General features: G+C 62.8%; 2 protein-coding genes across 2 annotated transcripts in view; one reads left to right on the top strand and one right to left on the bottom strand.

Moving 5' to 3' along the window:
• Window positions 1–6,675: 6,675 nt before the first annotated feature.
• Window positions 6,676–11,969, bottom strand: DDX51 (DEAD-box helicase 51). The gene is given in 15 exon segments (XM_059408146.1): window positions 6,676–7,305; window positions 7,542–7,676; window positions 7,768–7,831; window positions 7,934–8,035; window positions 8,234–8,350; window positions 8,436–8,551; window positions 8,631–8,823; window positions 9,028–9,173; window positions 9,257–9,365; window positions 9,492–9,598; window positions 9,690–9,761; window positions 9,847–9,992; window positions 10,293–10,443; window positions 11,419–11,577; window positions 11,580–11,969. Coding segments are annotated over 15 exon segments (2,028 nt in total). The 5' UTR covers window positions 11,964–11,969; the 3' UTR covers window positions 6,676–7,278.
• A 161-nt stretch (window positions 11,970–12,130) lies between these two features.
• NOC4L (nucleolar complex associated 4 homolog) overlaps window positions 12,131–12,597 on the top strand; it is a 5,910-nt gene continuing 5,443 nt past the window's right edge. The window contains exons 1-2 of the mRNA XM_059408145.1: window positions 12,131–12,284; window positions 12,425–12,545. Coding sequence (XP_059264128.1) covers window positions 12,168–12,284; window positions 12,425–12,545 — 238 coding nt within the window. The 5' untranslated portion in view covers window positions 12,131–12,167. The remainder of the gene's footprint in view (window positions 12,285–12,424; window positions 12,546–12,597) is intronic.

Below are 12,597 nucleotides of genomic sequence, written 5' to 3'. Positions count from 1 at the left end.
GCAGGCTCCCCGCTGAGCAGAGAGCCCGATGCGGGGCTCGATCCCTGAACCCTGAGATCATGACCTGAACCGAAGGCAGAGGCTTAACCCACTGAGCCACCCAGGCGGCCCTTAAAAAGATTTTTTATTCATTTGGGGGAGCCAGAGAGGAGCAGTGGGGCAGGGCAGAGGGAGACGCAGGCTCTCTGCTGAGCAGGGAGCCTGACATGGATGGGGGTCGATCCCAGGACCCCGGAGCTCATGACCTGACCCGAACTGAAGGCAGACTGTGCTTGACCAGTTGAGCCACGCAGGCGCCCTAGAGCGTAGCCATCAAGAACAAGGTAGAACCATGGAAGAAGGGTCCTGTCAAGGCTCAGTAAATAGGAAAGTGCAGAATCGTGTGGGATGCTCTCCGAATGGAGCTATGGCCTATATGCCTGGATATGCACAGAAAATCCTAGAAAGGGGTGTCTGCCTCTGGGGAGAGGCCTGAGCAAGGGAGACGGGATCCACGCCCCGCCACGCTGCTTCCCTGGTCAGGGAGCAGCACCTGCACCTGGGGGCTCCCGATCCCAGGCGAAGAACCTGCACCTTCTGCCCCCTCCCCAGTCTGTGGGTTAGTCTCCGGTGGCCACGAAGGTAAGCTAAAGGCCGTCACAAGGCCGCTTTGAGGACGTGCAGCACAGACACGGCTGCTGCGCCCCCAGCGTCGCCCCACTGTGACACGCGACCCCAAGGGACCCTCACGTGTCTGCAGTGCGCGTCCGGCTGCAGCCCTGTCCCCACGAAGGGTCGGCCCCGGCCCCGCTCCGGGCGGGAGGGCTCTGTGGACCTCGTCCAGCCGGGGCTCCCCGCGTGCGTCCTCCGGCCTGCGTACGGCCGCGGCTCTGCGTGCTCACGGCCCGGCCGTCCGGGGCCGCTGTCGGGATGCCCGCTGGTGGGCAGGGGCCGCCCCGGGGCCATGCAGCCCGGGGAGCCATGGGCTTCCTCCGCGTAAGCAGCGGCCCCTGTCGTGTGGGCAGGACCCAGCCGGCCGGCTCCCCGGATGGAAGTGGAGCCCGCCGCAGTGCGGCCGGGCTGGGGATGGGCAGCCCCGCGAGTGCTCGGTGGGCTCCCTCCCCAGGTCAGGCCAGCCCTCCCCAGGCCTGGCTGCTCTCTGGTCGCAGCCCGCCCGCACACACGCGGGCACCCGGAGGGGCAGGTCGCGCTTCCGAGAAGTTTCTTCCTCACTGAGCACGTGCTCCGTTCCGGCTGAAGGTCCGCGCGGGGCGGGAGAGACCGTGAGCCCAGCGGCAGTCTGCGGAGTCCCCAGCTCTTCCCGGACAGGCCACCGCCGCCCGCCACGATGCTGCTCCGCGGCCTTCCGCACGGTCTCCAGCAGCCTCAGCGCCCCGTCCGTGTGTCCTGTGCGGACAGCTGTGCGTGCCCCACGGCCAGCAACGCGCCAGCATCCCTGCGGGCCAGCCTGTGGGCCAGGAGGGCATCCCTGCGCAGCGCTCCCGACCGGCCAGGCCTGCAGCGCAAGTAAGGCTGGTAAGATTCTGCCTCGGGGCCACGCGGACCCGGGACAGCGGCGCCGTTTAGAGAGGATCCGAAGTGGAAGCATTTACTGTACTTGTCAGCACAGCAGACTGAGATCAGAGGGGTCTTTCGAGCAGCCGTCTCGTCTGTGCCACAGCCCGCGCAGGGTCCGGAGCAGGGAGGTAGCTCTTCGCGTCCTCCTGTCTGTCCAGCTCCTCGGGGGCTTGGCTGTCGGCCTCCCTTCCCGTCTTGGCTGCTTTCCGTCCGTCTGCCTCTGTTCCGTGTTTCTGCTGGGTGCCCCGCCCCTGCAGGCGGCTCTGCTGTCTTTAAGCCTGGGAGCAGGGGTGAGGGGACGCAGAGGCTTCACGGGCTTGGGATGGTCCCTCTGGTGCTTGGACAGAAGTGGTATTCTTAGTTTTCCTTGGGCGTGTATTCCCTTAATTTGAGTAAATACAGGCGCCGAGGTGAGTGTGCTTGGTTAGCGGGCAATCGCTCACGTGGGGAGGACCTTGCACTGCAGGGCAGGTGGGGGCCGGGCCAGTGGAGGGGGGAGATCTACTTAGTCCCAAGGGAGGTACCACGTGGCTCATCGCAGAGGGTACAATGTGGCATCTCGCATGGGGGTGGCCACACCTGTCGGGCGGGGGGGGAGCCCCGCAGTGGGTTCCTGAGGCCAGAGACAGGGCACAGTCACCAAATAGAGAAGAGCAGTGGGGTGGTTAGAATCTTGGAAATGTTGAAATGATGAAATAATGTTAAACAATTAAGATTGTGTTTCTGAGTTCCTTATTTGGACAATTGAAAACTGTTTGTGGTTCTAAGTGTTTTATCCCAGGTCGTGTGGACCATTGGAGGAAAAGCTGGGATTTCAACCCAGCTATCAGCGCAGTCAGGGTCTGACCCTCAGTGTCCCCCACTCCCTCCAGGGCCTCCCACATCGCCTGGTTTCCTTTTGTCAGCCAGGAAAGCCGGCTGCGGGAGCTCGGCACTGAGTCGACACTCAGCAGTGTTTTATTGCACCATCTGATGCACTCACGTGCCCTCTCCTGTGTCTAGAAACACGGAGATGCGTGCACAGCAAAGGACAGCAGGAAGGAGTGTGTGCCCTTCCCGCGGAGCGACAGAACGGGTGAGCTGGCGGGTGCCACAGATCGCGGTCACTTCCATCTAGATTTCAGGATGAGCAGAGACGTGTTCGGCTGCGTAGTCTGGGATTTGTGGTTCTGGGAGGTTTTGTGTGTCTCTTGAAGGTGTCAAACTATGACTCGGGGCGGACACTGCTAGTGACTTTTTTTTTCCCCGCTAGTGACTTTGTAGGCAGTGCCCCTTCCCCATTTTATATGGAGACACATATGTCTAATGTGGAATTCCTGTCAAAGGTTTTACACTTTAAAGATTTTATTTAATACTTGTTTTCAAATATCTCGGGGTGTGTCAGATATCTGCTCCTTACAATCAAACCGTTTCTTGGGATTTTGAGTCTTAAAATTTTTCTTTGTTCGATGGCTTGGGATGTAGTCTACGATTGCCTGTGTGCTTTAGAAAAACCACGGGCTGGGGGGTGGGCTGGGGCTCGTGGCCCCAGCAGGTTGTGTGGCAGAGTCTTCTGCAGCCTTCGAGGGCTGCGGCTCCCGGTGTCTGTTCGCCCACTCGGGAGGCTCGCCTGTGTGTCTGGTCGAACAGCAGCAGCCACGGAAGTGTGGACGGTCCCTGAGCCACGTGCTGCACGCCAGGCAGGCTGTAAGGGCTGCCTTCTTGGGGTTTGCATCATGGCCTGTGAGCACTCTCTGTTTTGTTCAGTTTTTGGTGTTTGTCAAGAGCCTTTTATCACTTATTTATCTGAAAATTGGCTGGCCCCCGCCCTAAGAATTCGTAGCCTTAAGCAGAAATTAAAAATGTGTGGGAAGGCTAAACCAGCACAAGGGGATCCCTCCGTGAAAGACAGCTGGGTACTAATGTGTCTTTAATTCTCGGTTAACCCTTCAGGGCTGCACCGGGTAATCAGGGGCATTTTGGTGGCTGAGCACAGGTCAACTCGCCGGAAGGGCGCGTGGAAGAGCCGGCCAGGGAGAGCGTCGTGAGCCTGGGTTCCTGTGCGCAGTCCTGTGCAGTCCCGGTCTGAAGCCAGGGGCTGGGCGGGGCTGGGAGGGGCTGGGAGGTTGGGTAGGAATTGGTGGTACCTTCAGTGGAGGCGTGGCCCGGGCTGGAAGTCTCCGTGGGCTTCTGTGCCACAGACTGTAGAGCACTGTTTGTTGTCCCTGGATTTGACCTGCTTTATGGAAGGATTTTAAAATTGAATTGAAGAAACACATTTGAGGAAATGTTGAACAGAAAAATTTTATACGTTTGTGGATGAGGAGGGTACAAGTAAGAAAAGAAATAAAATAAAAAGTATCCTTTAGTTGAGTAACAAGTTGGCTTAAACCCAAAGAAAAGTATTGAAAGGCACCATGTTGAAACAAGTCCCGGAGCATTTATAAGTGTTTCCACTTGTGAGCCTGTGCTGTAGGGGCTTGGGGGCGGGGGCGACAGGAAGACAGGAAGACGGTGTGTTTTGGGAGACCTGCTCTGGGCGTGTGCGCGCAGACTGGGTTTTCGAGTCCCGGGAGCATTCCGAGTTTGCGCTCAGAGGAGGTCCTCGTGGGGAGCCCCCAAGTGTCTCCTGAAATGTCACACATTTCCCAGACCACCGTGTCGGTACAAAATGAGCAAGTCTTCCAGTGTCTTAAATACAAGGACGAGGGGCGCCTGGGGGGCTCAGTGGGTGAAGCCGCTGCCTTCGGCTCAGGTCATGATCTCAGGGTCCTGGGATCGAGCCCCGCATCGGGCTCTCTGCTCAGCGGGGAGCCTGCTTCCTCCTCTCTCTCTCTGCCTGCCTCTCAGTGTACTTGTGACCTCTGTCTGTCAAATAAATAAATAAAATCTTAAAAAAAAAAAACAAGGACGAGCGCTTCTCGGAGGCCAGGCGAGGACCCTGCCCGGGACGGCGATCTGCACTGAGAGCGCACAGAAGGAACGTGGAACACGGACCCGCGTGTGCTTCCGTGGTGTCAGTGGTGACAGATCACGGTGACCGCGGACGTTCCAGAAAATGACACACTTGACCTTGTGCTTTTTAGACCCTCATCCTTTTTTTTTACATTCATGTATACATTTTTATTTAGATTCTTACATTATCCTTAAAGGCCAGTCAGATATTTTCCAGAGACAATGTTGGCATTTCGGAGGCTTCGGAGGGATGGGCACTCGGGGAGGTTTTTATTCTTAGCCCGTTTGCCGAGCTTCCTGCTGGCTCTTTGCTCACGGTGCAGGCGGACTGCTGTGCGCCCGCCGCAGAAATGGAGCCCTGCTCGGAAGGTGGGGAGCCCCCCCGACCGCAGCTGCAGTGTAGCCTCCCGGGGTGGGGGGCCACTAGCAGCCCCCACAAATGCCAGACGTGGGCAGATCATTAGCCTTTCACAAGGGGCTCCAGGGCCGGGAAGCATGGGCTCGCAGGAAGAGCCACGGGGACGGGGAGACTCTGCCAGCAGTGGCTGCCCCTAAAGTAAGGATCCAAAGGAGCATGTGCACCCCAGCGTTCATAGGAGCCTTGTCCACAATCGCCAAACTGCGGGAAGAGCCCAGATGTCCATCGACAGATGAACGGATAAAGATGTGGTTCATGTAGACGATGGAGTATCACTCAGCCGTCAGAAAGAACGAGCTTTCGCCATTTGCGTCGGTGTGGATGGAACTAGAGGGTATCTATCGTGCTAAGCGAGATCAGTCCGAGAAAGACAAGTGTCATGTGATTTCACTCATACATAAGTTTAAGAAACAAAACAGGAACACAGAGGACGGGAAGGAAAAATACAATCAGGGAGACGAACCGTGTGAGATTCTTAATCATAGGAAACACACTGAGGGTTGTTGGAGGGGGCGGTGGGTGGGTGGGGTAACGGGCTGGGGTACCGGGGGGATGGCATGCGGGAGGGCTCGTGGCGGAACGAGCACTGGGTGTTGTGTGCAACCGCCGAGTCCCCGAGTTCTACCTCTGAGACGAACAATGCGGTGTGTGCTGACTTACTGAATTCAAATAAAAATACAGAATCTTAAAATATTCCTGAAATGGCAAAATGCGGAACAAAGGAGGGGTGCTGGGCGGCTCAGTCGATGATGTCTGCCTCTGGCCTGGGTCATGCTCTTGGGGTCCTGGGATGGAGCCCCAGAACGGGCCTCCTGCTCGGCGGGAAGCCTGCTTCTCCCTCTCCCACTCACCCCTGCTTGTGTTCCTTTGCTCGCTGTCGAATGAGTAAAATCTTTAAAAAAATACCTGTCTGTGTGTCCGTAAGACCAAGGAGAAGAGCGTGTTAGCGACGGTCAGCGTATGAAGGACCGACGCCGATTAGAGCCGTTCCTGCCCCCAGACGGCTCGGGCAGCCGGGGATCAGTGAGTGAGGCCGCGACCTTGCACACAGGGTAGCTGAAAAGTAGCTGAAGACCAGCTGTCAGAGTCCAGCAGTGGGGGCAGGCGTACAAGCTGTCCGCGCGCACGCATCCGTGTCCCGGATGTGTGTTTCCGAGTCTGGAGCGTGTCGTATCCAGGTCACCCCTTCCCGAACACAGATCCCACTAGCAGTCGTCACGCGTGAGCGGACGCGACAGGTGACACAACAGCAGGAAGCACACGCCTTGCTGTGCCGGTGGGACGGGCCCTCCCGTCAGCCTAGCCTCGGGTTCCTGAGTCCAGGGGACGTCCGCAAGGAAGCCCGGGATGAAGGCCACCCTCTGCGAGCCTGGGTTCCTTGGGGAAGTGAGAGCCTGTCCCGCGAGCAGGCAGCTTGGTGTGTCTGTGGCGGCGGTGCCCCAGCGGTGGGTCCTGACCACCGCCCCCCCCCCCCCCCCCCCCACGGATGCAGAGCCCGGCCAGGCTCCAGCAGACAGCAAGGCCCCAGCAAGTGGGGCGGGAGTGCGTGGTGGTGGGTGGCTCGGGGCGGGTGGGCCGTGTGCAGCCGCGTTTGGAGACGTAAGCTGGTCTCCCGTGAAGGCCGCTCTCCATCCAGAAGTCTGTGGCCGTTGAGCGTGAGGTTTCCTGCCCTCCCACGGCCCCATGAGCAACCACATGGCTGCGAACCTCACCCTGCCGCAGCGAAGAGCATGCTTTCAGGACAGACCAGACACCACCGCTCCATCCTGGTTTCTTCAAGTTTGTTTTAATATCAGCACGCAATTTTGGACAAAAATCCTTACACAAGTGCCGGGTCAGTGCTTCTAAAGCCTGTTTTCCATTACGTTCACAGCGCACGCTGGTGGGTCGGGAGGTTTGTCCCATCCCCGTGGGGAGTACCCCCAGCCGCGTGGTGTGCTGTGCCCCGCGTGGAAGCCGTGACAGCGCCGGGAATGGCTCATGGATGTGCGGCGTGGCAGACACCCTGAGGCCACCTGGGGTCCCGGATGCCACCCTGTCAGTTCTGCAGTAACGTGAGCAGGTTCATGAGATCCCCGCCCCGGGCGGAGGCTGCCCGGTGAGCGTCTCACCCAGGCCTGAGCTTGCCCAGCGCCAGGCCTGCCGCAGCGACCGTGTCTGGGGCCCGGCACGAGGAGGCAGCGCGCCAGGGGAAGAAGGCCCTTCCCACTGGTTGCTCCCTCTGAAATCCAAGGAATCTGTCTTTTGCTCCGTACCCAGCAGCTGCTGCTCAGGATTTTTCCGGAAAGGAAGCGGCTGAGCCCCGCAGAGGACACAGGGTGGAAGGGTCTGCTCTGCAGGGGGCTCAGCTCGCCTGTCCCCCGAGACCGTCAGGGCGCCTTCTGCCTTCGTTCCTCCTGCGGCAGGGAGAGGCAAAGGCCCTGTGGCGCCGCCTGTGCCCTGCCCCTGAGGCTCTCCACCCCCAAGCAGCAGCACAGCATGGCCCAGCACTCACCTGGGTGCAGCTCTGGCCCCAGCCCTCCTCCCCAGGCCGGGCACCCCTCCCCGCCCTCCCACACTCTCCCCTGCCTGCACGCTGTTGTTCGGTCTTCCCAGACGTGAGACACGGGTCAGGAACGCCTCGGCCTCTTACCTTGACGGCTCGCTCCAGCTGGGACAAGGCCTCCTCGTACCGCGGGACCAGCGGCTGCAGAAGCTCGCTGGGGATGTCCTGCCGCGTCATGTCTGGCACCCCGGCTTCCGCTAGCATGCGCAGGAATCTCCTCTCCTGCAGGACAGTGAGCAGAAAGGGTCCCGTTTTCCACGAGCAGTGCTACCAGCAGAGCCCCCGCCCCCCGGTTAGACTGCAGCAGACGGACCTGCACTTTGAGGAGCAGAGTGAAGGCCTGTCCAGTTCTCCCAGCGCGGGCGGTTCTTCCGACCCTGAAACCAAGCACAACTACCTCCAGGACGATGGCGCACGGGGGTCCGATGGGACGGGGCTTCCCTCCATGGATTCTCCCTCCAAAGGCATGGGACCCTCACCGGTGCACGTAGGTGCGCAGGTACTGGGGGGCGTCGTAGTTGACGACCAGCTGCACGCCCTGCACGTCAATGCCTCGAGCGGTGGCGTCTGTGCTGATGAGGCTGGGGGACACCGGGGGCTGTGGGTGGGCCCTGCTGGAGGCCGGGAGCCCCCGACGCCCTGTGCCCATGACCCCGCCTGAGCCTGCCGGGGAGGCCTCCTCGCGGAGGAGCCGAGTCTCCCGCAGGAAAGCCCCCTGCAGAGAGCCCAGGCTGCTACCCAGCTTGAGCCGTCTCCCCCCCACGTCTGCAGGCACTCACAGCTGAATCTTGCCCTGCTCAAACTGCTTCAAGACCGCCTTCCTCTGGCCGGGCCCGCAGCGGGAGGAGAACTCAGCCGCCGTCACACCTCCGAAAGCCTGGACTAGCAGGAAGAGCCTGGGTGGGAAGAGCCAGAAAGAGCAGAGTGGGCGGGGCCTGGAGCCCGTCTCCCCTCTGCTCCCCTCTCCCCCCGGGGCCTCACCTGTGGGAGTTTTCTCGGGAGTTGGTAAAGCAGAGGACCCTTGAGAAATTCTTCTCCAGGATCAGGTGCAGGATGGCCAGTGGCTTAGTGCGGAGGCTGCAGGGCACGTAGTGGTGCTGTGGGGATGGCACAGGGTTGGCCAGGCCCCAAGCGCCGGAGCGGCTCCCCCTTCCCGCCCCTGCACACCCCTCTCACCGAGAGTCCGGCTGGGAAGGCGTACTTCCCGCCCGAGTCCCTATCTGCGTCGCTGTCTCCGGGGTCTCTGCGCGCCAGCCCCGTGGAGAAGAGCCAGGGCTGATGAAGGCCCAGCTGCTGCAGCTTCTCCGGATTCTGGGTCAGGGTGGCCGAGAAGAGCAGCTTCTGCAGAGGCATCTGAGGACAAGAGATACTGAAAGGGGAGCGGGTGGTGGGACAGCAGTCTCAGCCCGGTCAGCTAACCGACAGAGCCCTGGCCACCCCCTTGGACCCTGACCGCCCCAGAACAAACCAGACCAGCCTGAGGCCGAGTGGGTCTCAGAGACGGAGGGGAAGCCGGATGGGGCTGTGCTCGGGCGGCCGCACCGAGAACAGGGCAGGACTCCGCTTCAGGTACCTGGCGGCAGTGGGAGCCTGGGGCTGCCGCCTCTGGAGCAGGACAAAGGGGTCCTTGGCACCATCACTCGGGAAGGCTGCCTCCACCACCCGGGGCAGCCAGGACTGGTGCATGCTGTCTATCATGCGGTCGGCCTCGTCGATGACCTGGGGAAGCAGGAGGCCTGGTGTCAGGTGGCTGAGGCCAGCACCGGCTCCAAACCCCGGCCTTCCTCTGGGGTGCAGCATACCAGGAATCGGAGGTGCAGGAGGCTGAATCCTGGAGTCTGGTCGATGTGGTCCACCAGGCGGCCCGGGGTGGCCACCACCACATCAGCCAAGCAGCGGAAGCCGTCTGCTCTGAGGAGCAGAGTGGTTCAGCCAAGGGCCCCACGCCAACCCCCGCAACACCACAGGGAGCCTGCTGACAGGGTTCAGACAGCCGCTCCCTGTTCCCTGGGGAGCCCCTAGGCCCCCAGGACCTACGTCTTCTGGACGAGACTCTCCTGCTCCTTGACCAGTGACTTCTGCCCAGTGATCAGAGCGACACGCAGAGGTGTGGCATCTGTGTAGATGTTGAACACTTTGCACACCTGGAGAAGAAGCGGCCGTTCACCACACTGGTACGAAGCAGCACGGTGACACAGATCCTAGGTCTGACCCAGAGGCGTAGGGTGCACGAACCTGCTGGGCCAGCTCCTTAGTGGGCAGCACAACCAAGGCACGGACCTGGCAGATGGCTCGACCGAGCAGGGCCTGGGGGGTGATGAGAGCCCCCTGTCAGCAGAGCCGGCTCCCTGCCTGCAGAGCCCCCTCGGAGGCTGGGGGTTCTTTCACTGACCTGTACCACAGGGATGACAAAGGCCAAAGTCTTCCCGCTGCCGGTCGGGGCGGAAACACAGAGGTCTCTGGGCCGGTAGCCGCCTCTGGCAACCAGAAACCCGTCGGCTATGCTCTCCAGGAGGGCAGGGATCACTGCTGCCTGGACTGGGACAGAGGAGGAGGAGGAGACGCAGGTCACAACGGGCACCGATACTCCGGATCAACACAGGCGCTGAACCCACGAGTAGCCTTGCTCCTCCTCAACGATCTCTAGGCCGTTCGCACTCCAAGACAGCACCAGAGCCTCTCGGAGCATCAGGCCCGGCGGCCAAAGATGCCAGAAACCCAGATGGCACTCGAAGCTGGACATGCCTAGCAGCCCACGTTCACAGCTGCTGCACTGTGGCCTCGTGCGACTCTTGGTGCAGACGCTCTTCAAGGTGTGCCTGTCCCGGCCCCCAGCACCTGGGAAGTAGGACGAGATGCCGTGTGCCCGCAGCTTCTTCTGCATGTCGGGGTGCACTGCGGGGATGTGCTCGATAGGCACCGAGTCTTCAGTGACACTCTTTCCAACACAGCTGGGCTCAGCCAACCACGAAGGCAGGAAAGGCTGGACCTACCGTAAAGAGAAAGGGGCCCGGTGAGTACTCCAGGATCCGTGGCGCCCGGGGAGTGAGACCTGCAGAAACCAAGCTCTGGCTCACTCAAGCTGACGAGCCCACAGCAAGGCCGGCGGACCACTCTAACTAGGTTCCCTACGGCTCCTCTTCCCCAGCTTCCACACGGCCTTTAAAGGAATTTGGAAACGCACAAGAAAGTGCCAGTCCCCTGAGCAAACCCCCCCGGGGGTGGGGGCTTCCTCTCACGCTCAGGATCACGTCCACACCTGAGGTGTGCCTGCAAAGCTTTCCATGACATGAGACTCCCTTGCCCCCGACCTCATTTCCAATCACTGTGAGCCTTAGCCACACACACCTCTGTTCCTACACACTGAAGCTCACAGCTGCCTCAGGGCCTTCTGAGTGACCCCCTCCGCTGTGCGTCTTACCCCGGGTTATCCCAACGCAAGGCGGACCTCCACACAGGCACGGAGGTGAAGGTGCCCGCACCCCCCACGCACCGGCAAGCCCACCGCTTCCTTCCCGCAGTCCCAGTCACCCCAGGACCCTTCTGTTCCACCCGGACTTACTGAAAATCTCCACCCCAATTAAAAGACCAGCTTGAAAGACACCAGAAACTCATTTTCTTTTCCAAGTGGGATAGGAACTCCTTACAGTAGACACAGGTGACTCGGGTTACTTTCAGACCCGGCTCTGACAACTGCAAACCCGCTCAGCTATACTCACGAAACCGGGCTTTCCTACATCCACACGCGGAGGTACTGAGCTTGCACAGGGCGTGGACACCCGCAAGGAAAATGACCGCACAACTCGGGGGGACGCTCTTCACCTACTGAAGGACCCTCCCCGGTCGCAGGCGCGGGCCTGCGGGCTGCCCCCAGCACGCGCGGGACGGGCGACAGCCACGCACACCCCCCTCCGGGCTGAAGCCAGGTCGTCGGACGCTTCCCCTCCCGCCCCGGGCCGCTCACCTTGGGCGCCCCGCTTCTCCCCACGGCCCCGAGGAGCAGGGCGTGGGCTGGAGGCCCCGACGCCTCTCCCGGGGGCCGTCCGCCTGGGTGCTCCGGCGGCCCCGCGCCCCCGGCGTCCGCGCCGCTCTCGCCCGGCGCCTCCTCGCTGCTCCCTGCGCGGCAGAAGCGGGCCCGGGGGCGGCGCGTCAGGTCCCCGCGCTCCCCGGTCGCACGGCCGCGTCCCCGTTCCCGCCCGGACCGGCCCCACCTGCGCGCACGTCCTCGCCGTCCACCTTCGGCCGCTTCCCTGGCGGCGCGTGCGGGCTCCCCGGCGCCCCGCCGCCTTCGCGCCTCCGCGGTCGGCGCGGTCTCCGCCGCCGCCGCCCCGCCGCCTCCGCCGCCCCCGCCGCCCGTGCGGCCTCGCGCTGCTGCGGCTGCTGTCGCTGCTGCCGCTCTCGGGCCCGGCACTGCAGCCGCTCCAGCAGCGCGCGCGCCCGGCCGCCCGCCTCGCTCTCCGCCCCGGCCGCCTCGGGGCCCGCGTACCGCGCGACGTGGAAGAGCGCCATGCCCGCCGGCCGGACGCGCCGCGATGACGGCGGCGGCGCGGAGCGGTGACGTGGCGGACCGGGCGGCGGCGGCCGCTCCGGGCGCGGGGAGGTGACGTCACAGCGGGGGCCGGGCGACGGCGGCCGCGTGCGGGCGGCCCCTTGCGCGGGGAGGTGACGTCAGCGGGCGCGCGAGGCCGGGTTCCCGTCGCGTGCGGCGGCGGCATGGAGCGCGACTCCGGCCCCGAGGGCGTGCGCCGGGCGCTGGGCCGCCTGCTGGAGGCGGTGCTGGCGAGCCGCGGCCAGGCCAACGCGGTGTTCGACGTCCTGGCGGTGCTGCAGGTGGGGACGCGCGGGTCGCGGCGGCCGGGGTCCCGGGGTCGGAGGCCGGGGACGGGGCCTCGGGGGGGCGGGGGGCGCGGGCCGGAGGCTGGGGGGGGCGGGGCCGAAGTGGGGCGACCGCGACCGGCCTGTCCCTGCAGTCCGAGGACCACGAGGAGACCCAGGAGGCGGTGCGCGCGTGTAGCCGTCTTTTCGGGGCCCTGCTGGAGCGGGGAGAGCTGTTCGTGGGCCCGCTGCCCTCCGAGGACGCGGTCATGGCGGGTGAGCGTCCCACGGCCCCGGGCTGGCTCAGGGCCCCGGGCTGGGGTCCGGC

This window comes from Mustela nigripes, chromosome 8, assembly GCF_022355385.1.
Source record: "Mustela nigripes isolate SB6536 chromosome 8, MUSNIG.SB6536, whole genome shotgun sequence".
Taxonomy (NCBI): domain Eukaryota; kingdom Metazoa; phylum Chordata; class Mammalia; order Carnivora; family Mustelidae; genus Mustela; species Mustela nigripes.
The sequence above is the reverse complement of the archived record's forward strand: the minus strand, read 5'-3'. Positions and strand labels throughout refer to the sequence as shown.